Source organism: Theropithecus gelada, chromosome X (genome assembly GCF_003255815.1).
Source record: "Theropithecus gelada isolate Dixy chromosome X, Tgel_1.0, whole genome shotgun sequence".
NCBI lineage: Eukaryota > Metazoa > Chordata > Mammalia > Primates > Cercopithecidae > Theropithecus > Theropithecus gelada.
Window position 1 is genome coordinate 105,532,829 of NC_037689.1, and position 27,276 is coordinate 105,560,104.

Consider the following 27,276-nt stretch of genomic DNA (forward strand, 5'->3'; position numbering starts at 1 on the left):
TTACAAAAACAGGTGGTGAGCAAGATTTGGCCTATGTAGGCCTGTAATATGCTGGCCCCTGAAGTGTATTATGCCTTCCTACTACCTCATTCACATTTTGACCAGGGCCTTTCCAATTCTCAACATTGTAATACAAAAGAGTGCCCCTAATATTACAAACTTCAAGCCCCACAGCTGAGCTTTGAAGATGCTTTGGGACAGGGAGGCCTCTGAGAGACCCCTCATATCACACTGCAAAGCAGGCCTCACCTGTGTCTGAGCATAAGGCTAGATGTGACTCCATGACATCTAGCAGAGACCAGCTGGCAATGAATGAGTCACCAGCATTAAGGCTAAAGACTGAGAATAGGATGGAATCTTAGAGACCGACAGGACAAGGGTCAATGAGGAATGAAGTATAAACAAGCTGAAAATAACTCTGAAACAGACACCTGGAAATGATTATAATCCCTGAAAATATTGGCAATTTCATTTCCTCCTTTGTGGTTTGTGCCTATAATTAACTGAATCTTTGGTTTTTCAGTGGTACAAACAGAAACTCACTAGGACAGGATCTAATTTGCATCTTTGGTAGGGATAGCAAGGATGCCATCCTCTTCACTGTGGTGAATACATAAAAGGATACCAGTTGGGGTTCTTCATTTGTTTGAGTCCATTACGTAACACCAAGGTAGAACCAGAACCAGTGGATGAAAGATCAGGAAAGGACTCCCAGCTTTAGCCTGCTGTGGGGGAACAATCACTAAGCAAAGGCTCAGGAAACGTGGGTTCTGGTTTCGGCTCTGCTACTCAATTATTTCAATACTTTGGGTAAAGTATATCCTCTTCCCAGGCCTCCATTTCACATGTGAAAATGAAGGTTGAGCTGCATGGCCCATTCAGGTCTCTAGAGATGCCTCGTTCTACACACTGTGCCATGCAGTCATCTGAGGGCAGATGATGGCAGAGAAGAGAGGTGACTGTCAGGTAGAAAGATTCCCCTTGCCTCATGTTTGTGGCACCTTGGTGGAACTTTGGATGACTGTGGAGATGGAATCAAACACAGCTGCCTGAGCATAGCTACAGATCTTTCTATCTATCTTGCCCCTTTCTCTTGCTTCTGCCTCAGCCTGCAGTCCCTGCTCAGGATTGGAGCACCAGGCTGTGCAACACACAGAGGCATTTATCAACTCCATGTATAATCAATACTGTAATCACTTTCTGCAACGATCTCCAGCTCTGGATTTCATTGTGCTATATTGTCTGCTGCCAACAAATTGCCCCTTTGGCTCAGGATGAGAAGTCTAAGGTTCCTTTAGCTCAATGGTTCTTAATCTTGGCTACATTTGGAAATCATCAGAAGCTTGAAAAAAAAATACTGATGCTCAGACCTCACCCCCAGGAATTCTGATGTAACTGGTCTGTGGTGGGCCCTGGGCTTCAGGATTTTTAAAAGCTCCTCCCAGCATTTCTACTATGCAGCCAAGACTGACACGCACTGCCTGAGTTCCCGCTGGACTCAGGTGAAACAAGTGGTTTTTTGCAGTCTCCCCTCTGTGGGAATGAGATTGCTGGCTCTGACGGAGAACACAGCTGGGACCAGGGCCCAAGACACAATGAGGATGTTTGTTTCTAATGTGTATCTTAGGGCCCTGCCCTCCTGTGGCTGATCTGGTAAATGAATCTCAACTGCAGTGTAAATGGTAGATAATAGCTTAATGTATTCCCAGCTGGCAGGGACCTTCAGGGCCTTAACACAAAGAAATTCCTGATTGTAAGACTTGGGCTCCATGGCAAGGCCCATAGGGGTGGTGGTTTGAAGTAGCCCCAGACCTGATTCACTCCCTAGTCCTCTTCATCTCAGTAAATAGCGAGTCCATTCTTTCAGTTGAAGTCTCTGTTTTCCTCACTCTTATATCCAGTCAATATAGCATCCTAACTCAGTATTCAAAATATATCCAGAATTCACTCACTTTTCGACTCCATCACTACCATCCTAGCCCAAGCCTCCATCATGTTTTAACCATATTATTGCAGTTACAAATACTGTACTTACCCCCAACTGGTCTCCATGCTCTTGCTATTGTCCTCCTACACTCTGTTTTCCACACAGCAACCAGAGGCTTCCTTTTAAAATGCACATCAGACTCTGTTCAATCGAATCCCTCTAGTGGAGTGAAATCCAAAGTTCTCACCGTGGTTTACAAGATCCTCCATGACCCAGCCCCCAGCTGCCTCTCTGAGCATCTCCCGTCTTGCTCCTGCTCCATCACGCCACTCCAGCCACCTTGGCCTTCCTTGCTGTTCTTCATACACCTCAATTCACCTCAGGGCCTTTACTGTAGTTTCTGCCCAGAAGCCTTTCTCCGGATAGCCTGGTGGCTCTCTCTCCCTCACTTCCTTAAGTTTCTGCTTAATGTCTCATCCTTAGGTCTTCCCTGACCATCCTGTCTAAAATAACCTCCCACAGTGGCCGGGCGCCGTGGCTCATACCTGTATCCCAGTATTTTGGGAGGCCGAAGTGGGTGGATCACTTGAGGTCAGGAGTTCAAGACCAGCCTGGCCAACATGGTGAAACCCCATCTTTACCAAAAATACAAAAATTAGCTGGGCATGGTGATGCCTGCCTGTAATCCCAGCTACTCGGGAGACTGAGGCAGGGGAATCACTTGAACTGGGGAGGCGGAAGTTGCAATGAGCCGAGATCACACCACTGCACTCTAGCCTGGGCGACAGAGCGAGACTCCATCTCAGAAAAAAAAAAAAAAAAATTAAAAATATAACCCGCACAATCCTACTTGTGGATATATATCCAAGGGAATTGAAATTAGTATGCCGAAGAGCCATCGGCATTCCCGTGTTCATGGCAGCACTATTCACCATAGCCAAGATATGGAAACAACCTAAGTGTCCACCATTAGCAGATGAATGGATGAAGAAAATGTGGTATAAATACACAATGGAATACTATTCAGCCTTTAAGAAGAAGTAAATCCTGTCATTTGCTACAACATGGATGAACTTGGAGGACATTATCCTAAGTGAAATAATAATAATTATTATGATAAGCCAGACACAGAAAGACAAATACCGCATGATCTCACTTATATGCGGAATCTAAAAATGTCAAAATCATAGAAGTGGAGCATAGAATGGTGATTACTAGAGGCTAAGGTTGGGAGGGAATGGGGAGATGCTGTTCAAAGGATACAAAGGCTCACTTAGACAGGAGGAATAAGTTTTTGAGATCTATTGCACAGTATGGTGACTATAGTTAATAATAATGTATTATGTATTTCAAAATTGCTAATATAATACCCTCACTACTCCCACTCTAACTCACTCATTCTCTTGCGTAGTCCTTTACCCTGCCTTATTTTTCCTCATAGTCCTTCTTTACTACCTAAAAGATATTTATCGTCTGTCTATCCCTGCTGGAATGGACACTCCATGAGGCCAGGGAGTTTTGTCTGTCTTACTCACTGCTCTATCCCTCATCACCTAGAACAGTGTGTGGCATGTAGTAGGCCCTTGCTAAATTTGTCAAATGATTGAATAAATGCCCCCCACCCCCACCAAAGACAATGAGGATGCCCCTCAGCACGACCCCTGTATTCCTGATTGCTGGGCCATATGGAGCTAAGCAGGGAGCTAGAATCCAAGGGGCACCCAGGAAAGGCTTAGTTTCCAGTGTTTGCTAATCATGCTTCCACTAAAATTGTGGGAGAGTTTTCAAGAACTAAAAGCCAGTCAGGCATGGTGGCCTGTAAGCCCAGCACTTTGGGAGGCTGAGGCAGGTGGATCACCTAAGGTCAGGAGTTCAAGACCAGCCTGGGCAACATGGTGAGACCCCCAACTCTACTAAAAATACAAAATTAGCTGGGTGTGGTGGCACATGCCTGTAATCCCAGCTACTCAGGAGGCAAGGCTGGAGAATCACTTGAACCCAGGAAGTGGAGGTTGCGGTGAGCCGAGATTGCACCATCTTGTCACCATCCAGCCTGGGTGACAAGAGTGAAACTCTGTCTCAAAAAAAAAATTTTTTAAAAAATACAAGCCTGGCTGATTTTGGGGGCATTTCTTACAGAATTGGATAAACAAAGTGGTGCCGAGCCCAAAACTAGAAAGCCAGGAGACTTGGGTTAAATCTCTCACATCTCTATTCCCCAATAGTGTAGTAACTGTGGAAAAATCCTTTTGGAGTGCTAGGTCTCCTTTCTCCCACATCTAAAACAGTATTTATTATGCAACTCCTTCCTAGGGGCAGGGCATGTCTGTGAGATGAATAAGATCATTTCTGTAAATTCTTTGGGATGCTTATATTCAGATGTAATAAAAAAAAAAAGACATCTTTTAGGTCTATCTCACATTAAGAAAACCAAATATATAAAAACTCAATGTATGTTATTACTAAAGAACTTTTGCAAACTCACCTAGGCCTAGAATAATAATAGTGGGGTTCAATCTACCCAAATTCAATTCATGCCCAGCTGTTTCAGAACACACCAATTATACAGGGAAGCATTTAGCACATTGCCTTGCACCTCGTAGGGAATCAATATTTATTTATTGACTCCTTGATCAGTAATGCAAAGTGTACCTGTACTGGGACATCTTAACTCTGACGTGACAAAGGTTAGGCTTTCCCTAGATATGGAGAACTCACCATCTCTCTGTTCTTTTTCCAGTCCCCCAAATCTGCTTTCATCAGTGCTGCGAAGAAGGCCAAGCTGAGGTCCAATCCTGTGAAGGTTCGATTTTCTGAACAGGTGGCAGTTGGAGAAACAGATGCAGTAAGTATAGCTTTGGCTCCATCTCCTCAGCCCCTGGCCATAATCTGCCTGGCTGTCAAGCTCTTGCTCTGGGGCTACTTATAGTGGACAGCTTTCCCAGTGGATTAGAGTGGGAGCGTCCAGGTGCTGGAGGGGGGAAAGTGGTAAGTGAAGAGGGATATGTGACATCCAGAGAGGCCCCAGGTATTGTGGGGAGAAGGAATATATATATTGATTCGCTCAAGATCCTTCTGATGCTTAGAGAAATTTCCATCCCTAACACAGTAGCTTACACTCAGAGCAAGTGCTCCATAAACATCTTTTGCTACTTGATAGAAACAAGAAGGAAGTAGTGGCTTCTTGAAGACCCAGGGAATGAGTGGCTGGTGAAATTGAGCTCTCTTCACATTTAAGTGATCTTGCAACTCCACATCTTGACTGGAAAAGGCCATGCAGTGATGAGTGAAGTTACCTAAGGGAAATGATACAGACTCTCATTAAGTCACCAAGTTTTTATTAGGCACCTGCTATGTTCTTAGCACTAGAGGGGAAGCAAAATAAATACCTGTTGCCTGCTACCAGATACCTCTCAGTGATGTTGAGGGGGACAAGTGGTTCAGATTAAGACAATACAAAATCTGCTACTGGGTGGTATTGTTTCAAAGGACAGGTAATATTTGACAGCCCATGCCATGCAGCTGCCAATTTGGGGAGTCTTGGCCAGCCACAGTGTTTCTCATTGCTTCGGGAGGTTTACGTGCAATGAACTGTCGGCTTCAGATGTGCAAATGAGAAGAGGCAGGTGAAGAGCAGAAAAGAAGTGTGTTAAGCAGTCATGCATTCTGGCTGAGTTCCTCAGGAATCTGCAGAAGTTAGTAATATCCCAGTGGGGACGGAGGGGATAGCTAGAGCTAACAGGCACTTGTGTGCTTTTGATAGCTGTGATGGGCAGATCTATCTGGAGGCCCTTGGCATTTATGTGCTGAGGCACAGCCACAGTTGTCGGGAGAAGATAGCAGGCCCAGACAGAGCAGGGAAATCAGCAGGGTGCCAGGCACTTCTATATTATTTGAGGTAGAGTTAGTGAGAAGAAGAGATGGAGGACACAGGTGTCTTCCGTCTCCATTTCCCTGACTCTCATTCCCAAACTCAGCCTATGCCCTCCTCCATCTCTGCATGAGGAAGGCTGGCAAACCCAGGGGACTACAAGACCCCACTGGGCAAGCTGTCTGAATAATTGATGGTTGGGATCTGTGTCAATCCTAGAAGAAAAGGTTTAAGAGAAGTGATAATTGGTGAGCAGAGGGGGAAAGGAGTAATATGGAGCCCCTGCAAATCAGGGTGAAATAGACCCCAAGGTCCAAGTAACCAGGAGGATATTTGTGTCCTGAGTGCTTGAAAACGCAGAGGACGTATGACTTGGATTTGGGAAGTATGAACAGGCGCATCCTATCCCATCTCAACATTGCAGAGTAATCCGTCAAGGGCAGGCCACCCAGTGAAGAACTCCTTCCCTTCCTCCCCACTCCCCTCCCCTCTCGTCTCTTCCTCTCCCTTCTACTTCCCCTTCTCCACTTTCTCCTTCCTCCACCATGATTCCCCTCTCCATACCTCACAGCTAGGCTACAGGCACAGCTAGGTTATAAGCATAATGATGCCCCCACTCCAGTCTAATCTGAATGCAAATGCCACAGAGTAGCTAGGACCCACCTAGAGTTACTTCTTTCTCAGTCAGGCCACCAGGCATAGTGTGAGGCTCTTGTCTGGGTGAGAGATAGACATCAATCTTCCAACTCTTGCTGCACTCGTGAAATTACCTGATGTTACAACAGCACCCTCCTCCATGCTGCTGCCAGTATGGACCATAGCAGCCTCATCACAGGTAGGGACCTGGGGGAGTCCAGGCCCAGGTGACTCCAGGCTCTCCTATCAACCCTTTCCTCTTGTGTCCCAAGGCTTTATTAAGCAGCCAGAGCAAAAATAAATCCTGTGGGCGTTCCTTGCCAACTCTATTTTTAAGCAAATTCAATTAAGTAATTATCTGAGTCCGACCCAGTGTGCTAAATAAAACCTGCCACTGCTGGGATCTGGGGCCTCTGGGCCTGGCAGGAGCAAGGCATCTCAAGATCAGGGAGGGAAGCAGGGAGTCACACTCTTCCAATTTTATATACCATCATTTCCCACCTTGGCTTGACCACAGCCAAGCTTATCTCTTGGCTCCTCACCACCATCAACCATACCCCAACCCAGGAGGATTTGCTTGTTCCTCTTCCCATGCTTTGTCCATGATCCATGACAGTCTCTAGGTCTGGACTGTTCTCATCTGGCTTCTCAAATCATCCACACCCACTGTCTCCTTCAAAATCAAAATCCAATTTGCTTTAAGTAGGAAACTTCAGCCATGTTATACCTGTTGGTTTGATAATATGTGTGTGTGCCAAGTCACTACAACAAGAATTTAAGACTGGACTTAAATCTCCTGTAGCTCTCATAGAGACTTAGCATAGTGCTGGGCATACAGTAGAGGTTCAGTGAATGCCCAGTGAATTAAGGAATCTGGTTATCTCTGCAGCTTTTCCATTCCTGTAGAACTGATGATGATGTTGGCCCAGGGAAACGGTTGGGATGAGAGTGATCATTCAATAAGTGCACATCAAGCACCTACTGCCCATTCATTCAGCAGCCATTTATTGTGCACCAAATGTGTGCCAGGAACTTTGTTTAGTGTTGGGACTACAAAGATAAATAGGACATGGTCTTTGTGTTCTCATTTCACCATTTGATTGTAAAAGACAAATATCCTTCAAAAATATGATAAAGGTGAGTTTCGGCAACATAGCGAGACCCTGTCTCTACAAAAAGTAAAAAAATTAGCTAGGTGTAGTGGCACATGCCTGTAGTCCTAGTTATTTGGGAGGCTGAGGTAGGAGGATCACTTGAGCCCAGGGGTTTGAGGCTGCAGTGAGCTGTGATTGCACCACTGCACTCCAGCCTAGGCAATAGAGCGAGACCCTGTCTCAACAAAACAAAACAAAACAAAATACGGTAAGAGCATTGTGAGAAGTGTGCATAAATTGCTATAGGAATGCATGGAAGGATCAGGTCCAAGTATTTGATGATATTAGACCAAGGCTTTACAGAATACATATTTGAGCTGGGTTTTGAAGGATAAATAGGAGTTTGCCAAAGAGGAAAAGAGAAAGGCAGGGGGAACAGCTTTTCTTTCTTTCTTTCTTTTAGAGTCCTCAGAGAAAGAGAACAGCCTTTATTTAGTGAATTTTTATTAAGAATGTCTCAATCGGAGTCAGTACCGCCCACTCCTAGAGAACTTTTGAAAATGTCTGAGGGCCAGGCATGGTGACTGTCACCTGTAATCCCAGCTGGTACTAGAGAGGCTGAGGCAGGAGGATCGCTTGAACTCAGGAGGCAGGATGTTGCAGTGAGCCGAGATCACACCACTGCACTCCAGCCTGGGCGACAAAGTGAGACTCCGTCTCAAAAAAAGAAAAAGGAAAGTAAAAAAAGAAAAAAGAAAGAAAGAAAGAAAGAAAAAGAAAATGTCTGAGGGTGTTTCAGGTCATCCCAATGCTTTGGTGTGCTACTGGCACTTCATGTCTCAGGGTGGGTTGTGCAGGGAGTGGGACGGTCCCTGAATAATGAAGAATCATCGGAGGTATGGAGGTGTGAAAGAGGCATGGGTACTAGGAATAGGCAGGGGCCAGGTCAGAAAGGGCCTAGGGCAGGGAAAAGGCAGAGCAAAGGTCTTGACAGGACATGATCTTGGCTTGTGAAGAGCCTCAGGGAAAGGGAGGTATCAGGAGATAAGATCAGTCTAGAAGCTTTGTAGCAGGTGTTTAAAAAATGTCAGAGATAAGATCAGGTGGGTGAGATAGACTCCAAAGGAGGCCTCTCAGCCCTTCAGGGGATGTGTAGTGATCCCTATGCTCTGATCTGTGAAGGTTTGAACTACAGTAGAATGTGGGTGCTCCATGATGTCAAATGGAGGCGAGCTTTTGATATGGCTCAGTGTCTTGTTGGGGAATTTGGTTCTGGTCCCCATGTATTATCGATCTGCTCTTTCCTCTGTCTCTGTCCTCCTACACCTTTGGCTCTCTGTCTCCATCACCTTTTCTCCTTTTTCACACCCTTCCTCTGGCTTCCTGCCTCCTTTTAAATGAGCCCCTCTCCTTGTCCTTTCCCTGCTTGTTCACAGAAAATGATGAAGAAAGAAGCTCTCCTCCTCATCCCCAACGTCCTGAAGGTTTTCTTAGAAAATGGGCAGATCAAGTCATTCACATTTGATGGTCGGACCACTGTTAAGGTACATACAGTCTCCTCCCCTGGCCAGCATTGCCCTCTCCAGAGTACACGCGGTTGTGTGTCCTGTGTTCCTCTGAGTCTGCACATAGCTGCTTGCCACTGGAGTAAGGTGGCCTTTAAGTTCTGGATGCTTGTTAGCACAAGGCTGCAAAAATGCAGATGAGAGTGGTGGTAGAAGTTTGCATGCCCAACTGTGTGCTGGTAGTTGTTAAACCGTGTGTGTGCACTTACACTTGTGAACTGCTTTGTGTTTGTGTTACATGGGGTCCTTCAGGACTCTTAAGAACTAAGGAATATGAAGATCATTAAGCCATTTATAAAGCAATAGTGATTTATATTGATACAATAACACCTACACAAGTTTATGCATAGAAATCAACACAGTCTCTTGGGAGATTAGCTTAGCTATGCCTTGCCTTTTAAATAACAGCCTGATCTCAAGCACTGAACCAAGATTTGAAATGTCCAGCCACAGCCCCTTTGGCTATTCTTTTCACAGGAAGAGCAATTACTGAACTGTGATTCTTAACAGCTCAGCCAGGTGTCAGAAAGTCCTAGTGACTTTTCTCTAATCCTTAGGAATAGAAGTGATGATATGATTCACCCCCAGATTCAACTCTGCTCTGGGACAGAAATATCCATTCCTGCATCTTCTGGACTCTCTCCAGAAAAAGAATGCCATCCCCAGAATGAGTATTTTAATGCAACTAATGCCGCCCAAACTGCTGGGCAGCTACAGCGCCTGCCCAGAAAACCTAACTTGGTCCACAGGTACCCTGAGGTTCCCATACTGGGACCAAGGCAATCCTATAAGTAAAGAAATTCTTGGGTCAGCAAACGTTTGCTAAGAGGAGTTATCAGGTACTCAGAATGGGTCTTGCCAGTGATTTTCAACCAGGATTGGTGCTTCCCACTCTTAGAGAGCTTTTGGAAATGTCTAAAGGTGTTTTAGGTCATCCCAATGATTTGGTGTGCTACTGGCATTTTGTGTTTTAGGGTCAGAGATGCTAAGTGCTCTGCAGGGTGGGGGACAGTCCCTGAATGGAGAAGTTTTTTGAAAGGCTTAGGCCTAGGTGGGTCCCCCAGGGGACCTAGGACCAAAACATACTACTTAGGGTGCCATAGAATGTTCTTTTGGCTATTGAAAGGGGCATGGGAGGGGGCATTGAAACAGAACTAGACCACCCAGAAGGTGCCCAAATGTGCCTTCTCCAGATGTGAATATCGCTTTGTGTCAGAATTCTCCTTGGTGGTTTATTCGTGGCTTGGTATGTCCATTGTGGACTCTGTCTCCATACTGGAGGGTTTAGTGCCCTCTCTTTCCCCTTGGAGGCTTCTCTGAAGTTCTCCCACCTCACATCATCAGTGCCATTGTGGCTTCCAGGTAGCCCTAGCCTTCCAAGACAGCAGTGTTCCCCTCGCTTGTGATCTCAATCTAACTCCAGGAAGGGTGTGCTGGCGACTTATTGGAGCTTTGACAGGCTGCCAAGCCACTTGTCCCAGAGAGGTACCTGGGTGAATTGACAGCCTGGCACAGGGGCTGTTACACTTGTAACACCAGTTGGCAATCACCGGATTGGCTGTCCACAATCCCAGTGCAGCCAAACTGCAAAGAAAACCTCATCTGTCCCTGACAGAGCTCCAGCAACACTGGCGCCTCTGTGACTACTTGGACAACACAAAGAGATGCTCTCAAGTACCCACCAATTTCCAGTCTAACATTTGAATAACTGAACGTCTTTCAGTGTTCATTAAGGAGCTTGTTTGGCAACTGCGGTTGTAAGGATGTTTCATATTCCCAAGCTTGATTCTTTCCAGCCTTTGGGGGCTGAGAGATGCTGACTCCATGAACACACACATTGGAGCCCAGTGTATAAGCCAAAGTCACAGCAAATCAGTGGCAGAAGTCTCAAAACTGATATTTGTGCAGCCCCTACTGATATGTTTCCAGACACCCTAATATTAAAAGTAGGGCAGTAGAGCAGACGGAACCCAGAAGTAGTCAGATTTATGACTGTACACAAAACACATGACATAGTTCCTCTGCGTGGATACATTTTTCAAGTTGCTAAATTGATCATCTATAAAATCCAGTTATGGTCAAAAGTGAACATTTTGCCAGTAACTCAAGTCACTTGATTTAGATTATGAATCCAGAAATAGTATACTTTTTAATCATATAAAAGTCACTTTTGCTTTTATTCATTCCTAAGACTTGACAGACAATCCCAAGTGGATCTTCTGACTTATAAGAGAAGGTGAAGGGAGAACCAACACAGTGCCTGACACTTAGTAAGCATTTAAAAGATAATGTGTTGAGTGGAAGGAAAGAGGTAGGGAGGGAGAGACATGACCTTCTTTTGCCATATGCCTGGCCAGGTGAAATTCAGAAACACCTACCTCTAACCCCCTGCACCTCTCCCCAGGGCCCAGGCCTCTGAGCAGCACTCATGGGTCACTTTACTCATTGTGGATCACAGACCCTGGGCTACCATAAAGGCCAGTGTTGCAGACTTCTACCCAGGACTATATTTCTTTTCTTGGTGTTTAATCCCCCCTCCCATGTTGGTGCTTAGAATAGCTTAGGGCCAGAACCAATCTCCCTCTCAAGGCTCTTTTCTGTCCCACAGGATGTGATGGTAACATTACAGGACCGCCTTTCCCTGAGGTACATTGAGCACTTTGCTCTTGTCCTTGAGTATGCCGGACCAGAACAGAATCACAAGTTTCTGCTTCTTCAGGACAAGCAACCCCTGGCTTATGTAAGTAACTCTTTTTTCCAGATAGCTTTGCATGTGGCCTCTAATAGAGAAGACCCAAGGCACTCACTGTCTGGAAAATTCATGATGCTATGCTCAGTCGGTTCCCAGAAGTCACAGTTCTCACCTAAAGCTGATATTATCCACCTCCAGAGGGCTTTTGGCAGTGGCCTTTGTGAGCTGAGAAGAGCATGAAGATCATTAGTCTTGGTCTCTAGGGGGAAGAGTATGGGGTGATTCACCGCATGGCACCCAGAATGCCGAGATAAGAAGCAGTTGCAAGTCTCCTGTCTCCTGGAAACCCCACATGATAGATTTTTCTGCTTCCTGGGAGAAAACTTGGCCTTTTGCATGAAGGCTGTTATGGAAGGGTCAGGGAGTGGGCCCTACTCAGCCAATTCCCAACTCCCACTTATCCTAGGACAAGTGGGAGTTGGGAATTGGCTGAGTAGGGCCAAAAATAGGCAGCATGTCACCCACATCAATTTACAAGGTAGAGTAGGAAAAAGTATCCGGTCTTTCTAGCCCTCACCATATGGAAAAGGGCTGGGGAAATCCAGGATTGCTGGATAGCATTTCATCAACAGTGAAGCACCAAGAAGTATCAGAGTTACAATCAAAGCCAATCAGTACTATCAAGTAGGGTGGGACAGAGTTGGAGAGGAACAGTGGAGGAAATACCTTTTCAGAGCCTACATGAAAGCCAAACAAAACCCCAAATCAGACACAAAAAGATGAAAGGATTTTTGGAAAGAGAGATTCAAGTTTAGCTCTCAGCCAAATGCAATACAGAGACTCACTGGTGGGAAGGAAAGGTTGTGGGCATCCTGCCTGGAGGGAGGCCTAAGCACCTCCCTTAACCCCAAGCAACCCTTTGAATTCAGTTGGTCTGTTGTTGCAAATGGGATTTTAAACTTTTTTATTATGAAAACTTTCAAACATACACACAAGTAGGAAGAATATAGTATCATTAACCCTATTACCCATTCCCAGGTTCAACAATTATCAATATAGTGCCAAGATGTTTCATCTGTACCTTGAAATAATATTTTAAACCTTTGATTTACTCTAATCAGCAATTTACTCTGCTTGAGGCTGAGCCCCTCTGCAAGGTAAAGGCATGAATCCCACAGCAAGAAAAGAGCCTGAGCCATTGCCAGGAGCCCTCCTTTCCTGTCTAGTGTCTTGGGCTTTAGACCCATTGGTTGATAAAGGTCATGTCCTAGATAAGTGATTTGAAAATTCCTGTTATTTTGGGTCAGAAGTGTGGAAAAGACCTGACTCCTCACTACTTTCCTCTAAGGGTAATATTGGAATCAGCCAGGTGGGAGACAGAATAGGAAACAACAGCTTAGCTCTGCCCCAAGCCTCACCTTAAGGAGCCACTGAGCTGCCTGCCCAACACCCCAGCCATTGATTCCAGATCTCTTTTCTTCTCGCCTTTCATCCCTGGAATTCAGGTGGTACAGCGGACACACTATCACGGAATGAAATGCCTCTTCCGAATAAGCTTCTTTCCCAAAGACCCTGTGGAGCTGCTGCGTCGGGATCCTGCTGCTTTTGAGTACCTGTACATCCAGGTAGAGTCTGGCTTGGGGATACACAGACAGACCAGTGGACAAAGAAGCAGGCAGGCTGTTCTGCCATCACAGTGAAGTAGCTATATAAGTTTTTCCAACCTCCAGGTAGCCCTGAAGGCCCTTTCCTTCCTTTTCTGCTACCACTGTAGGCCATGGCCAAGTTGACTGGCCTGGTTACCTGAGCTGGCTGTGGCTCAAAGTCCTGTCTATTTGTCCACTCAGATCTCATCAGTTTTCAGAAACAAGCAACCCCAGTAACTCTGGCATCCTCACAGGATCCAGTTTAACAAACCCATTTGGATTTCAATGAGTCCCAACCCCCAATACCTAGCTCCAGTATGAGATGATTCCCAATTCAGTTTATCCAGAAACATTTACTAGATACTTACTCTGGGTTAAGCCCTATGCTAGGTACTAGCAATCAGAAGTGAATGAAGAACTGTCCTGGCTCACTAGAGCTTATATGTGCGTGAATAAATATGACAGCAGTAGGGTGCAATGAAGATGAGGGCACTCAGGAAGCATTTTTCCAACTCTACACAAGAGAGATGGTGCAGGCTTCATGGAGGAAGTGATATATGCATGCTCTTAGCCTTGAAGAATGAGTGAGAGTTTGCTGTGTAGAGAGATGGAATGGAGGGGGCATATCTAAGCAAAGGGCCTTGCATTTACAAAGCCATGGTGGCATGAAACAGCATGGGATCATGAGAGAACCATGAGTGATTTTTTTATGGCTAGAGTACAGGATGTGAGGTAAGGGGGAGTAGGGAATAAAATTGGAGAGACAGGAAGCAGTGGTCAAAGGCTTTTGGTAGGCCAAGGCAAGTATATACTTTATGATTGAGGCTGGGCAGCGGTTCTTAAAGTGTGGCTATTATAGGTTCTTTGCAATTTCATGCTTCCTGGAGTTGTAGCATCAACATCAACTGGGAACTTGTTAGAAATGCAAATTCTTAGGCCCCAGCCCAGTCCTACTGAGTCAGAAACTCTGGAGGCAGAATTCAGTACTCTGTGTTTTGACAAGCCTTCCAGGGGATTCTGATGCCCAGAAGACTTTGAGAACCTCTGATTTATGATGGTGGTTTTAACCTTAGATGCACATTAAAATTATCTGGGAGGCTTTGGGAAAAATGCTGTGCCCCATCCAAGAATAGTTGAATCAAAATCTATGGGAGTGGGGTCCAAACACTGGTGTTTTTTTAAATTCCTCAAGTGATCCTAATGTGCAGCCAAAGTAAAGAAATTCTGCAGGAGGGTAGGAGAGCAGAAATGATTAAAAGAGAATAGCCTGGTCAGATGAGCAATTTCAAAAGACCACACAGTGCTAAGGAAGTACACCAGCTAGGGAGCAGTGGCAGTTATCCAGAAGAAATGACAAGGGCTGGAACCAGGGCCATGATGAAGGAGGGGGGATGGGTTTCAAGAGAGATTTAAAGGGTAGAATGGATAGGCTTTAACTTAACGAGTGTCTTGTAGAGGTGGTATCATTCCCCAAGTTAGAGAATACAGGCAATGGAATGGGTTTAGGGAAAAGATGAGTTCATTTTGGGAAATGTTGAGTTTTAGGTGCCCATAGGACATACAACAGCACTTACTGAGAGAAAAAAAACCTCAAAGCTTCATCTGTCTCTGATGGTGATACCCAGGGAGGTGCTATGAGACATTGTCATTGTCCTTTTTGACTGTTCTGACAACCTAAAATGTTAGGAACATTTCCCAAACAGCCTCAGGTTCATTTACCAACCTTCCAGGAGGCAATGAGTTGTGGTTGCTCTGTGAATTTTATAAGTTTAGTTCTCTCTTTTTTTTTTTTTTTTTTTTGCCCTGAATTTCTTAATTCAAGCTTCCAAGGATTACTTTGGTTTCAATATTTTATAATTTAGTGACAAGATCATGTCCATCCTATCCTTCTGTTTCATGATGATATGGATTTCAGTTGTATTCTTTCTTGTTTACATGTAACAGCTTTATTGAGGTCTAATTGACAAATGATAAACCGTACATGTTTAAAGTACACAATACCATACGTTTTGACCTGTGTTTATACCCATGAAACCATTACCACAATCAAAATATTGAACATATCCAACACCCCCAAAAGTTTATTCAAGCCACTTTGTAATTCACCCCTCCCAGTTCTAGGCTACCACTGACCTGCTTTCTGTCACTATAGATTAGTTTGCAGTTTTTAGAGTTATATAGAAATGAGATCATATGGTATGTACACTTATTTTGATCTGACTTATTTGGCTCAGCATACTGATTTTGAGATCCATCTATGTTGTTGCATGTATCAATATTTCATTCATTTTTATTGTCAAGTAGTATTTCATAGTATGGATGTTCCAGAATGTGTTTATTGATTCACCTGTTGATGAACATTTGGGTTGTTTCCAGGTTTTAGTTATTACAATAAAGCTTCTATGAACATTCATGTGCCAGTCTTTGTATGGACATATGCCTTCTTTTCTTTGGGGTAAACACTTAGGAGTGGAATGGTCTGAGCATATGGTAGATCTATCTTTCTTTAATTTTGTGAAGAAACTGCAATACTGTTTTCAAATGTAGTTGTACCATCTTTCATTCCCACCAGCCATGTATGAGAATTTCAGTTTCTTACATCCTTATCAACACTTGGTATTTTCAGTATTCTTTTTTTACTTTAGTCATTGCAGTAGTGCATAGTGGCATCCCATTGTGATTTTCATTTGCATTGTCCTAACAACTAATGATGTTGAGCATCTTTTCATGTGTTTATTTGATGTCATGCATCTTCTTGGGTGAAGTGTCTGTTTAGATCCTTGCCCGCTTTTTTATTGGGTTGTTTGTTTTCTTATTGAGTTTTGAGAGTTCTTTATATATTCTGGATATAAGCTGTTTGTTAGATACATTATTTGCAATTATTTTCTTCCAGTGTGTAGCTTGCCTTTTCAGTCTCTAAACAATGTCTTTCACAGAGCAAATGTGTGAATTTTGATGAAGTCCAATTTGCTAATTTGTTCTTTTATGGACAGTGCTTTTGTTGTCATATCTAAAAAAATCTTTGTCTAACCCAAGGTTACAAGAATTTTCCCCTATTTTTTTCTAGATGTTTTATCATTTACAGTTTTATATTTAGGCCTATGATCCATTTGAATTAACTTTTGTATGTGGTGCAAGGTATCCATCAGAGTTTCATGGTTTTATTTTTTAATTTTTTGCATATGGATATCCAATTGTTCTAGCACCTTTTGTTGAAAAGGCTATCCTTCCTCCACTGAATTGCCTTTGTACGTTTGTCAAAAATCTGTTGTCTGTATATATAGATCTATTCCTGTACTCTCTATTCTGATCTGTTGATCTACTTGTCTGTCCTTATGTCAACATCATACTCTTGATTATTGGAGCTTTATAATAATTCTTGAAATCAGGAAGTAGTTGTTCTCCAACTTTGTTCTTTTTCAAAGTCGGTTTGGCTATTATAGGTCCTTTGCATTTTCATGTGAATTTTAGAATCACCTTGATAATTTCTATCAAAACCTGCTGTGATTTGAATTGGGATTGTGTTGAAACTATAGATCAATTTGGGGACAATTGACATCCTAACAATATTGAGCCTTCCCATCCCTGAACACAATATTTCTACATTTAATTATATCTTCTATAATTTTTCTCAGCAGTATTTTGTAGTTTTCAGTATATAGGTCTTTCACATGTTTTGTTAGATTTGTTCGTAATTATTTCGTTGTTTTTTTTTTAATTCCAATTTTCAATTATTTCTTGCTAGCATACACAAATACAATTGGGGTTGGGCATGTTGGCTCACGCCTGTAATTGGGAGGCTGAAACAGGAAGATCACTTGAGCTCAGGAATTCAAGACCAGTCTGGGCAACATAGTGAGATCCCATCTCTATACAAAAAGATTTATTTTAAAGAGAATAGAAATACAATTGATTTTTGTGTATTGATTTTATATCCTGAAACCTTGGTAAACTCACTACATTTGGCCCTTCATATCTATAGGTTCCATATTTGTGGGTTTTGAAAATATTCAAAAAACAATAAAAATAACAGTACAGTAATAAAAAATACAAAATGTAAAAATACAACATAATAACTATTTACATAGCATTTTTGTTTTAGTTTAGTTTATTTTGAGACAGAGTCTCGCTCTGTCACCCAGGCTGGAGTGCAGTGCCATGATCTCGGCTCACTGCAACCTCCAATTCCCAGGTTCAAACAATTCTCCTGCCTCAGCTTCCCAAGTAGCTGGGACTATAGACATGCACCCCACGCCCAGCTAATTTTTGTATTTTTAAATAGAGACAGGGTTTCACCATGTTGGCCAGGCTGGTCTCAAACTCCTGACCTCAAGTGATTCACCTGCCTCAGCCTCCCAAAGTGCTGAGATTTCAGGCGCGAGCCACAGCATCTGGCCTATATAGCACTATAGCACTTTTTTTTTTGAGTTAGAGTTTCACTCTCGGCTCAGTGGAACCTCCACCTCCTCAGTTCAAGTGATTCTCCTGCCTCAGCCTCTCAAGTAGCTGGGATTACAGGTGCCCACCTCCATGCCCAGCTAATTTTTGTATTTTTAGTAGAGACGGGGTTTCACCATGTTGTCCAGGCTGGTCTTGAACTCCTGATCTCAGGTGATCCACCAGTCTGCGCCTCCCAAAGTGCTATGATTACAGGCATGAGCCATCGCACCTGGTCTTATATAACATTTTAATTATATTAGGCATTATAAGTAATCTAGAGGTGATAGAGGTATACAGGAGGATTTGCATAGGATACATGCAAATACTACAGCATTTTATATAAAGGACTTGAGCATCCACAAATTTCAGTATCCATGGGGGTCCTGGAAGAAATCCTCCATGGATACCAAGGGAAAACGGTAGTTGTAGTAGTTTTTTGTAGTAGATTCCACTGAATTTTCTACATAGATGATCATTGATGATGTATTCCTTTTCCACTCTCTCCTATATTATAGTGATACCACTGTGGCTCCCTAGTCTCTTAGTCCATACTGGCTCCACTTTAACAAAATGGGCGACTGGTCTAACCAAGGCTGACTCATTGATAGCTGGGGCTGTGACCCTCAGGGTTTGGGGGTTGTCATACCCTTGGCCAGTAGTTCCTGGAGACCTCCTCTAGGATAGCAAAAGGAAGATTGACTCATCACCATGTTTGTCCTTCAGACACCAAGAAGCAGAATGCTCCCCCATCCCTGCAATTCAGCTCTCACCAGGGGCTTCTGGGCCAGGGCCCTGTGGAGAGTCCCTCCCAATATCTTTCACCCCTTGTTTCCATCCGAGCTAGTAAAGGAGCCTTGTATGGCTTGAGGGTGAGTATAACCCCCACAAAAAAAAAGTGGGAAAGTCTCTTATAAAAGGAGGAAAGAAAGGGAGTGGTGCCATGTCTCACTTCTGCAGTGAACTGGACTGTCTGCTTGTACCTTGCCATTGTGTGCCCCTGTCACTGAGAAGAAGGCTATCTAGTATCTGCTGAATGAAGTGAACAGTGTCTCTGAGACCTGAGGCTCCTCTGTTGTCTCTTCTCCAAGGGGAGCTCCTTCCTCTGTCCCTTGATCTAGCATGCCTTACTGATACTATGAGTATTGTCTGGGATGTAAGGGAGTAGATCAGGGGGTGGGGAAGGAATGTCTCCTTCAACCGATAGATTTGGACTGCCCTCTCTCACAGAGTCGGAATGATGTTATTCGAGAACGCTTTGGAATGGATCCCAAGCCAGAGATGCTTTTGGGCCTTGCTGCGCTCCACATCTATATCACTGTCTCAGCCACTCGACCTAGTCAGAAGATCTCGCTCAAGAATGTGGAGTGAGTTGTGCTGGGGCCCTTTGGAATGAGGGGCGAATAGTTGCGTAGGGAAAAGGTACACTGGTTGAGCTATGCTATGCTTTTCAGAAATGTAGGGCATGGGATGCGAGTGAGAATTGGAGTCCCTCACATCTAGACTATGAAGCCCTAGAGCTACAGCTTCTACTAGGGATCTATGGCTAATGTTATTTTCCCATCCCTGTCCCTTTTTCTTTCTCCTAGTCTCTATTCCTCCATCTCTACCTCTCAGATTCAGTCAGTTTCTGTCTTACCATCTTCTCTCTGTCCCACTTTGCCTCTCTCACTAATCTCTTACTTTTCTTCTGCTTTTAGGAAGGAGTGGGGCCTGGAACCCTTTCTTCCCCCCTCCCTCCTGCAGGGCATCAAAGAGAAGAACCTCCGGAAATCTCTGTCTCAGCAACTGAAGGCTCACCAAACACATCCTTCCTGCGGCACCAAGGTATCCAGAGTAGGCCACTGGACATGGTGCTCCAGGCACTACTGGCCACAGGGAGATCCTGGGTGGTTTCCCAGCAGAGTCTGGTCCTCTAGGGATCCTCTAGACCACTGCTTTTGACTCAGGTGCACATACGGCTTGGCCAGGTGTGGGGGCAGTTGTGGAGAGGAGTCTTCCCCAAGCCTGAGCATCCCAAAGAGACAGCTGAGTGACACATCACTGAGAGAGCTCAGGGTCCTCAAAGCAAAGGGGCCAAGATGCAGGAGCTAATTCTCAGGCCCTTTCACCAATTAGTCAGTGCTGATTGAGCATGTATCGTGTGGAAAGCACTGGACCCTAGGGAGGCACATGTTTTCCATGGAAATGACTAGGCTGGTGTGGTGGCTCATGCCTGTAATCCCAGCGCTTTAGGAGGCCAAAGCAGGAGGATCGCTTGAGCCCAGGAGTTTGAGACCAGTCTGGGCAACATAGTGAGACAGCGTCTTTACTTTAAAAATAATAATAATAATAATAACAATAAAAGTAAAAAAAAAAGAAATGTACCTTTGTACCTCTAATTCATCAGTCTTAGGATGTGGAATTCTGGGAGACAAAACCCCAGCCCAAGGGGAAGGGGGAGAGTAGGTGGCACAAGACCTGTCCTGGAGAATGGGTCACTGGGTAGAATGGTGAGGGATCAGGTTACTGCCTTCACTTTCTGGTGCTCTGAGAGACTCCCGTTGTCTACTTTCCCAAGCCCTGCAGCAGCTTCTCAGCTTTGTAAGATTCAATCTGCCTGTGCTTCCTGCCCAAGAAGCAGAAGAGTGGTGAGACACACTAGAATCAGCATGCAGATGTACACACGGGACGCAATCGCCCCCATACATTCCTCCCATTCCAGATTTCTTGCATTACCAACTAGCTTCTCTTTTAAGATGCAAATTTTCCCAGAGAGTTAAGCCATTCCCACCTTGCTGTGAATACTTAATCAGATTGTTTTCTTCTCAACTGAGAGTATCAGTGCTCACCACCATTTCCTCAGGTAACATTTTTTTCCGAGGAACCCCAGTGCTTGGGTTGGAAATATGAAGATGAAGAGGGCCTGGTCTTGGCCCCTGAGTCACGCACAGTCTAATGGGAAAACACACTAGTCAGTCCCAACACAGTGCATTAGGCACAGGTGCCCTAGAAGCACAGAGGAAGAATACTAAGCCTAGTCTGAGGGAGGTGGAAAAGGCCAGAGCTGGGTCTTGAAAGACAGATAAGTTTGTCTAGATGAATCCGTGGGCATGGGTCATGGGAGGAAGTGTTTCCCAGGCAGGGAGATCCATCTGTACAAAGGCCCAGAGATATGAGAAACCATGGTGCAAGGACAGAAATGCAAATCATTCAGCCTAAGCAAGTACAGAGAATGCAAGCTGTGTGCAAGGGGTGAAGGTAGGGTGAAGAGAAGAGGCCAGAGAGGTTGGCAGGAGCCAGTTCATGGAGGGCCTTGTGTGCCAAGGAAAGAGGTTGTACTTCGTTCTCAAGGCAGCTGGGAGCCATTGAAGGGTTTAAAGCAGGAAGCTGATGTGATTAAACTTAAGTTTTAGGATGCTCCCTCTAACAGTGTGTGGAGGCACTTGAGGGAAAGAGGGAAACGAGTGTTAGTCCTGAAGGTAACCTGGCTGTCACCCTGACACAGGTGGGAATGTCAAGGCAATGACTGGCTAGAGAAGAGGGATGGATAGATTGGAAAAGGAGCTAGGGGGTAAGTATCCAGATGATCTGGTAACTGGTGGCCCTCACATGAGACGATTAAGGAGTCCAGTGTGACTCACAGGTTTCTGGCTCGATTGCCCAGGGGATGCTGATAGAGACCAGGAATGCCTGAAGTGCAGGCTTGGGACTTAGGAGTGCTTAGTATGAAAGGTATTGAGTGGGACCCCCAGCTGGGGAATGACCAGCATCTATGTGACTCTAGGGGTCTGAAAGATCTCAGGAGAGAGGTATGGATTAGGTGGAGCATCAGTTAGTTGTAATTAAACCAAAAACAAAATGAGTAAGCTGCATACTTTAGGAATGAAGATCAGGAGGTAGGACAAGACTTTAGAAAGGGAGATGAGATACTAGAGGGAAGAGCTCTCCAAACTAGAACCTTGCTGCTGTTTTATGAAGGGTGTCTTCACATCTCCACAGTGTCACTTGCTGACTGGTGCCTGTCCTAGGATGTTGAGACTCCTCATTGAGAACATGAGTTTGCTTTTCCTGTGCTCCTCAGGCTTCTCATATTTCTGGATGGGTTTTTCCACAGGGCTCTGCAATTCAGGCAAAGCTCCAGTATCTACGAATTCTGAATGAACTTCCTACCTTCACGGGCGTTCTGTTCAACACTGTGGGCCTGGTCAGTGGGGCAGCATGGGGGGATGTGGGGAGGGAGCCCTTTGCTGGCTCTTGTCCTTGGGTGTGGGGGTAGGAGGGGCAAATATTTCTAAAGGCCTTCCTTCCTCTTTCTCCTCCTTCTGCCTCTCCCCTCCCTGGCCCTGCCTCTGCTAAAATGATACAGTGGGAAGAGATATTTGTTTTGAGTATCCCTCCATGACCTTTTTTTGTTCCTCTTCCTTGATTTGGGGGCTCAGCATACTTTTTCCATAAAGGGCCAGATAGTAAATATTTTAGGCTTTACAGGCGGGCCGCATTGGCAACTGTGGCAGCTACTCAGCCCTGCTGTCAGATTATGAAAGCAGCCACAGACAATGCATAAACAAATGGGTGTGGCTATGTGCCAGTAACTATTTATGGACACGAAAATTTGAATTTCATGTACTTTTCACATGTCACAAAACAGGCCTCTTCTGCTATTTTTCCCAACCATTAAAAAAGCCTAAAAACCATTGTTAGCTCCTGGGCCATAAAAAATAGGTGGTGGGTGGGATTTGGCCCATGGGCCATGGTTAGGCAACCCCTGCTCTATTTCATTTTTGTTCCATATACTCCCGCAGTCCCCTATCCTAGGTTTCCTGAGTCCTTCTACTTCTCCCCCTGCTTGCTCAGCATCTTTGCTGCAGGAACAAGACTCTGGGGCAGGGCACAGCTAGTCCCACCCTAAGACTGTGCCCCAGGCTAGTTTACCCTGGTGAAAGGAAATTCAAATCACCTTGCTGATTAGATCCAGGTGCTTGTCTTGCTCCCAGGAGCACACTGTCAGCTAGTGCGGCACATCGGTGGAAAGTCACTTATCAAAGTGCCTATAGACAGACACAAGAGGTTCCTCAGGGTGATGCCAATACCAGGGAATGGGCCACCAGAGGACCCAGGCTTGATTGCTCCAAGGAGTCTGTCAAGACCTCTTAAGGGAATCCAGTCCTTCAGGCCGAGAGGTAGCCATTTACATACTGGGATTTGAAGAACACTGAAAGCCCACTGTCCCCTCCCACCTCCTTCATACACTGTCAAATCTTTCTTCCACCCACCTACCACTGCTAAAATTTCTATTGGCCATACCTGCTGGAGTGCCCATTAAAAGGTCAATCTCTGCTTAAGGAGGGAGGCTGCCATGAAGTATCCAATCAACCCTGAACACCTTAGGCAGAGTTACTGTGCCAGTTTAGTTTTTGGCCTGGGTGAGAAGTGCAAGTCTGAGTGGCTGTTGGTGGGGGGAGGGTAAAGACCAGACACAGGATGCCGCCTTCTCAGGCAGAGCACTGAGTGCGGGCCTCAAATGGCCTGCAGCAACAAATGGAAAGTCCCTGGGGCTTGGTAGGGGAGGGTGCTCCAAAGGCCCCCAAACAAACCTCACCTACTTCACGATTTTGCTAGAGCCAGCCCTTCTGCCTGTGCACTTTACTCAACCTGCTGCTGAGGCTAAGGTGTTCATTTGGACCCATAATCTAGGGCTCTATTCCAGGAACCATTTTCTGTCCCAGACCATTTTCCCTTCCAGGTTGTCCTACTGTGGCACTAAGCCCCAGATATTTTCAGATCCTACCAGCAGCGTCCAATGCATGTTTTCTATTTCCTCCTTCTGCCTCCTCTCCCCACCTCCTCTACCTTTCTTTCTGTGAACGTTGCCTGCCATTCTTGGGCACCAGGATGAGAAGCAGTCGGCCACCACTCTCCTGGTGGGACCCCGTCATGGCATCAGCCATGTTATTGACCTCAAAACCAACCTCACCACTGTGCTGTCCGAGTTCAGCAAGATCAGCAAGATCCAGCTGTTCCGGGAGAACCAGGGTGTGGCCCGGGTGGAGACCAGCATCATGGATGCCAAGGTAAGCCCTGCTTTGAGGGTCTCCTTCTGTTCAGGAGCAGGCCTTGGGAGTAGAGGAAGAAGTAAACTTGAGAAAGAGAATTTGAGTCTGTCAGGTGAGGTTCAGTAATTCTGAAGTGGTTCAACTCTGGGACTCTTTGGGCTAATCTTTCTGTCTCTTCTCAGCCCTCAGGGACATGCCATTTTGACCAAATAATAAGGTCAGCCAGCACTAAGGAATGCTAGGGAGACAGTTCTTCAGCACAGGGCTGGGAAACTGGAGAACCTGGAGCTGCCCCCAGGCCACTGCTTCTCATTTTTCTCATATCATAGCACACATAGAAAATTATATTCACAGGCCGGCATGGTGGCTCATGCCTATAATCCCAAGCTTTGGGAGGCCAACCAAGGTGGGCAGATAACTTGAGTCTAAGGAGTTTGAGACCAGCCTGGGCAACATAGTGAAACTCTGTCTCTACAAAAAAATACAAAACTTAGCTGGGCATGGTAGCACACACCTGTGGTCCCAGCTACTCAGGGGACTGAAGTGGGAGGATTGCCTGGGCCAGAGAGGTCAAGGCTGCAGTGAGCCGTGATTGCACCACTGCACTCCAGCCTGGGCAACAGAGTGAGATCCTGTCTCAAAAAAAAAAAAAAAAGAAAAGAAAAGAAAAGAAAGAAAGAAAAGAAAAGAAAATTATATTCATGTGGAACACTGGGGTAAATGGAGCAGCCCCAGAGACTCTGTCCACCCCAGGTTCTGCCTGGCTGCCCCAGAAACTATAGGAATGAATATCTTGGCCCATCTTTACCCATTCCATGTGCACACCAGTTAGGGGGCCCTGCCATAGGCACATGCACCTTGAGTCATTGAAGAGCGGTTGTCTAAGCATGTGAACAGAACAGAGGGGGCCTGGGAAGAAGGGGAACATGCAGAGTCTTGTCCTTATTTCACCCCCAGAGTCCAGCCCTTCCAGAACCTTAGATTTATTCCCATAGATCCGCTCCTTCGGACTGGCAAGCAGCTGTCGCCTGTGCAAAGTCTGGCAGTCTTGGTCAGCCACCCCCTCCACAGCACTCCTGTTTGAATACCAGTGACCACTGTGGGTGGGGGGCAGGCCTGCCTGCCAGCTGGCGGAAGCTCTTAGAGGAGTTGCAACTTTCCTTTCTTAAATGATTTCCCAGGGGGAGATATTGGTAGCAGATTAAGAGGTGGAGTGTTTGCTGTTTCTAAAACAGAAAATTATTTGCTTCATTTTTGTCTTTGTGAAACTCAGAAAGCTTTAATATGTTAATTTTTCCACCTGTGATTCACAGGATTCCCATTGGTTTAGGAACTGGCTTGGAGCCGATGTTTAATTGGCTTGTGGCTACCTCCTCAACCAATGGTTGCTGCCCTCCTCAGATGTTGTTGGGTAAAAAGCCAAATGGACTGGCAGAGAAGGGGGCAGGGAAGACAAGGCATGCAGGGGAGATGTGGCTTCCTGAGAAATAAAAGAGGTTTAAAATAGAGACACAGCTTTCCAACTGAGTCTTCTATGTTTTGAGTGATTCTCAACATTGACTACACAATAGAATTTCCTTAAGTGCTTTGAGAAAAAACCAGATGCCTGGGTCCTACTCTCAGAGATTATGATTTCATTGGTCATGGGTGAAGCCCAGGTATCAGGATTTATTTATTTTTTTCAGTTTCCTAGGTGATTGTGTAATGCAACCACTTTGAGAATGCACAGGCTTGAGACCTATATTACCAGAGCTCTGGGAGGAAACAGGCTGAACAGGGGATCAGTGGGTGTTGCCTGAGTGAGGAGCACTATGCTTATTTCTAGGAGTGATCCAGCCACAGTTGTGGGAATGAATGCTGCCCTAGAGAGGCTACATTGTCATGGGGAGAGACTAGATTCACAAAGACACACGACCTGCCTTAAAAGCACAACATCAGAACATGTATAGAGCTCTGGAATCAGACAAGGCTCAAATCCCAGCTCTACTACTTCCTAGCTGTGTGACCTTCAGAAAGTGTCTTAACCTCTCTGAATCCTGATTCCCTCAACTGCAAAATGGAATGCCTATCTCAAAATGGTTTTGTCAGGATTATTATTGTTATTTTTAATTTTAGACATGGGGGTCTTGCTATGTTGCCCAGGCTGGTCTTGAACCCGTGGGCTCAAGCAGTCCTCCCAAGTCGGCCTCCCAAAGTGCTGGGATTGCAGGCATGAGCCACTGCACCTGGCCCATTGTATTAAATGCAAAAATGTACATAAAATGTCTTAGCACACTGCCTGGCACACAGTAAGTACTCAATGAATGAGACCTGTTATTTTTTCAAAAGCAAAACATCGGTAAAGAAAAAGTAATATGAAGTAAATGTTGCAGACAAGTGTGATCTGGAATATGGAACAAAAGAACAGGAAGGAGTTAACCAGATCTGACTTCCCACAAGAGGGTGTTTTAAGCTGGATCTTGAAGTGATAGGCATGAATTAGCAGAGAGAAGTGGGATGTGTTCAAAGGCAAGGAGCAAGCACAGAAATAAGCAAGCCATATGTGCAGGTCGATAAGCATAGTTGCTTGGCTGGAGAGGAGAATAACGAGAAAAGAGATTGTAGAGATTGGGGGTGAGCAGAACAAGTTGGTTAAAAGCCTCAAAGGCCAGTCTGTGGAATTTAGATTCAATGTGGTAGAACAGTGAGAATCCACAGTAGGTCTTTGAGCAGAGGGGTGATTAAATAAAAGTTGATTTGGACCAGGGTGTAAGATGGGTGAGAGCAAAGCTAATGTGGAGCTAGGGCAGTGAGGAGGGGATCATGGCACTAGTCCAGGAGTGAAGGAACAAGGGCCTGTGCTGGAAGGACAGCAGTGGTAATGAGAAAAAAAGAGGAGATGTGAAACATGCGAAATCAGTAAGATGTGGGTGCATATTCTCCCCTGCATACCACTCTTGCACAGACAATGCACATGTCTTATTATTCCTAGCCCTTCTGCCTACTTCATGGGTCGCAAATACTCTGAAGAATGGTACTATGTGCCCAGCAGAAGCAAAATGGATGGTATTGTGGTGAAAGGAGAAAGGGAAGATTGAGGGAGAAAAAAAGATCAAGGTTTAGATTTGACTGTCATTTAGTATGAACTTGCTGTTGTTGGGAAGCATGCTAAACACAGAATTTTTTTTTCTTTTTTTTTTTTTTTTTAATAAAGAGGCTGGGCACGGTCGCTTATGCCTGTAATCCCAGCACTTTGGGAGGCCAAGGGAGGCAGATTACTTGAGGTCAGGAGTTCGAAACCAGCCTTGCCAACATGGTGAAACCCTGTCTCCACTAAATCTCCACTAAAAATGAAAAAAAAAATATATATATATATATGTGTGTGTGTGTGTGT

At 45.0% G+C, this 27,276-nt stretch overlaps 1 protein-coding gene across 1 annotated transcript in view; it reads left to right on the forward strand.

Annotated features, from left to right (window-relative positions):
- FRMPD3 (FERM and PDZ domain containing 3) overlaps window positions 1–27,276 on the forward strand; it is an 82,573-nt gene that overhangs the window by 18,633 nt on the left and 36,664 nt on the right. Inside the window, exons 6-13 of the mRNA XM_025373013.1 lie at window positions 4,668–4,772; window positions 8,965–9,072; window positions 11,702–11,833; window positions 13,291–13,410; window positions 19,099–19,235; window positions 19,569–19,695; window positions 21,965–22,054; window positions 23,742–23,921. Coding sequence (XP_025228798.1) covers window positions 4,668–4,772; window positions 8,965–9,072; window positions 11,702–11,833; window positions 13,291–13,410; window positions 19,099–19,235; window positions 19,569–19,695; window positions 21,965–22,054; window positions 23,742–23,921 — 999 coding nt within the window. The remainder of the gene's footprint in view (window positions 1–4,667; window positions 4,773–8,964; window positions 9,073–11,701; window positions 11,834–13,290; window positions 13,411–19,098; window positions 19,236–19,568; window positions 19,696–21,964; window positions 22,055–23,741; window positions 23,922–27,276) is intronic.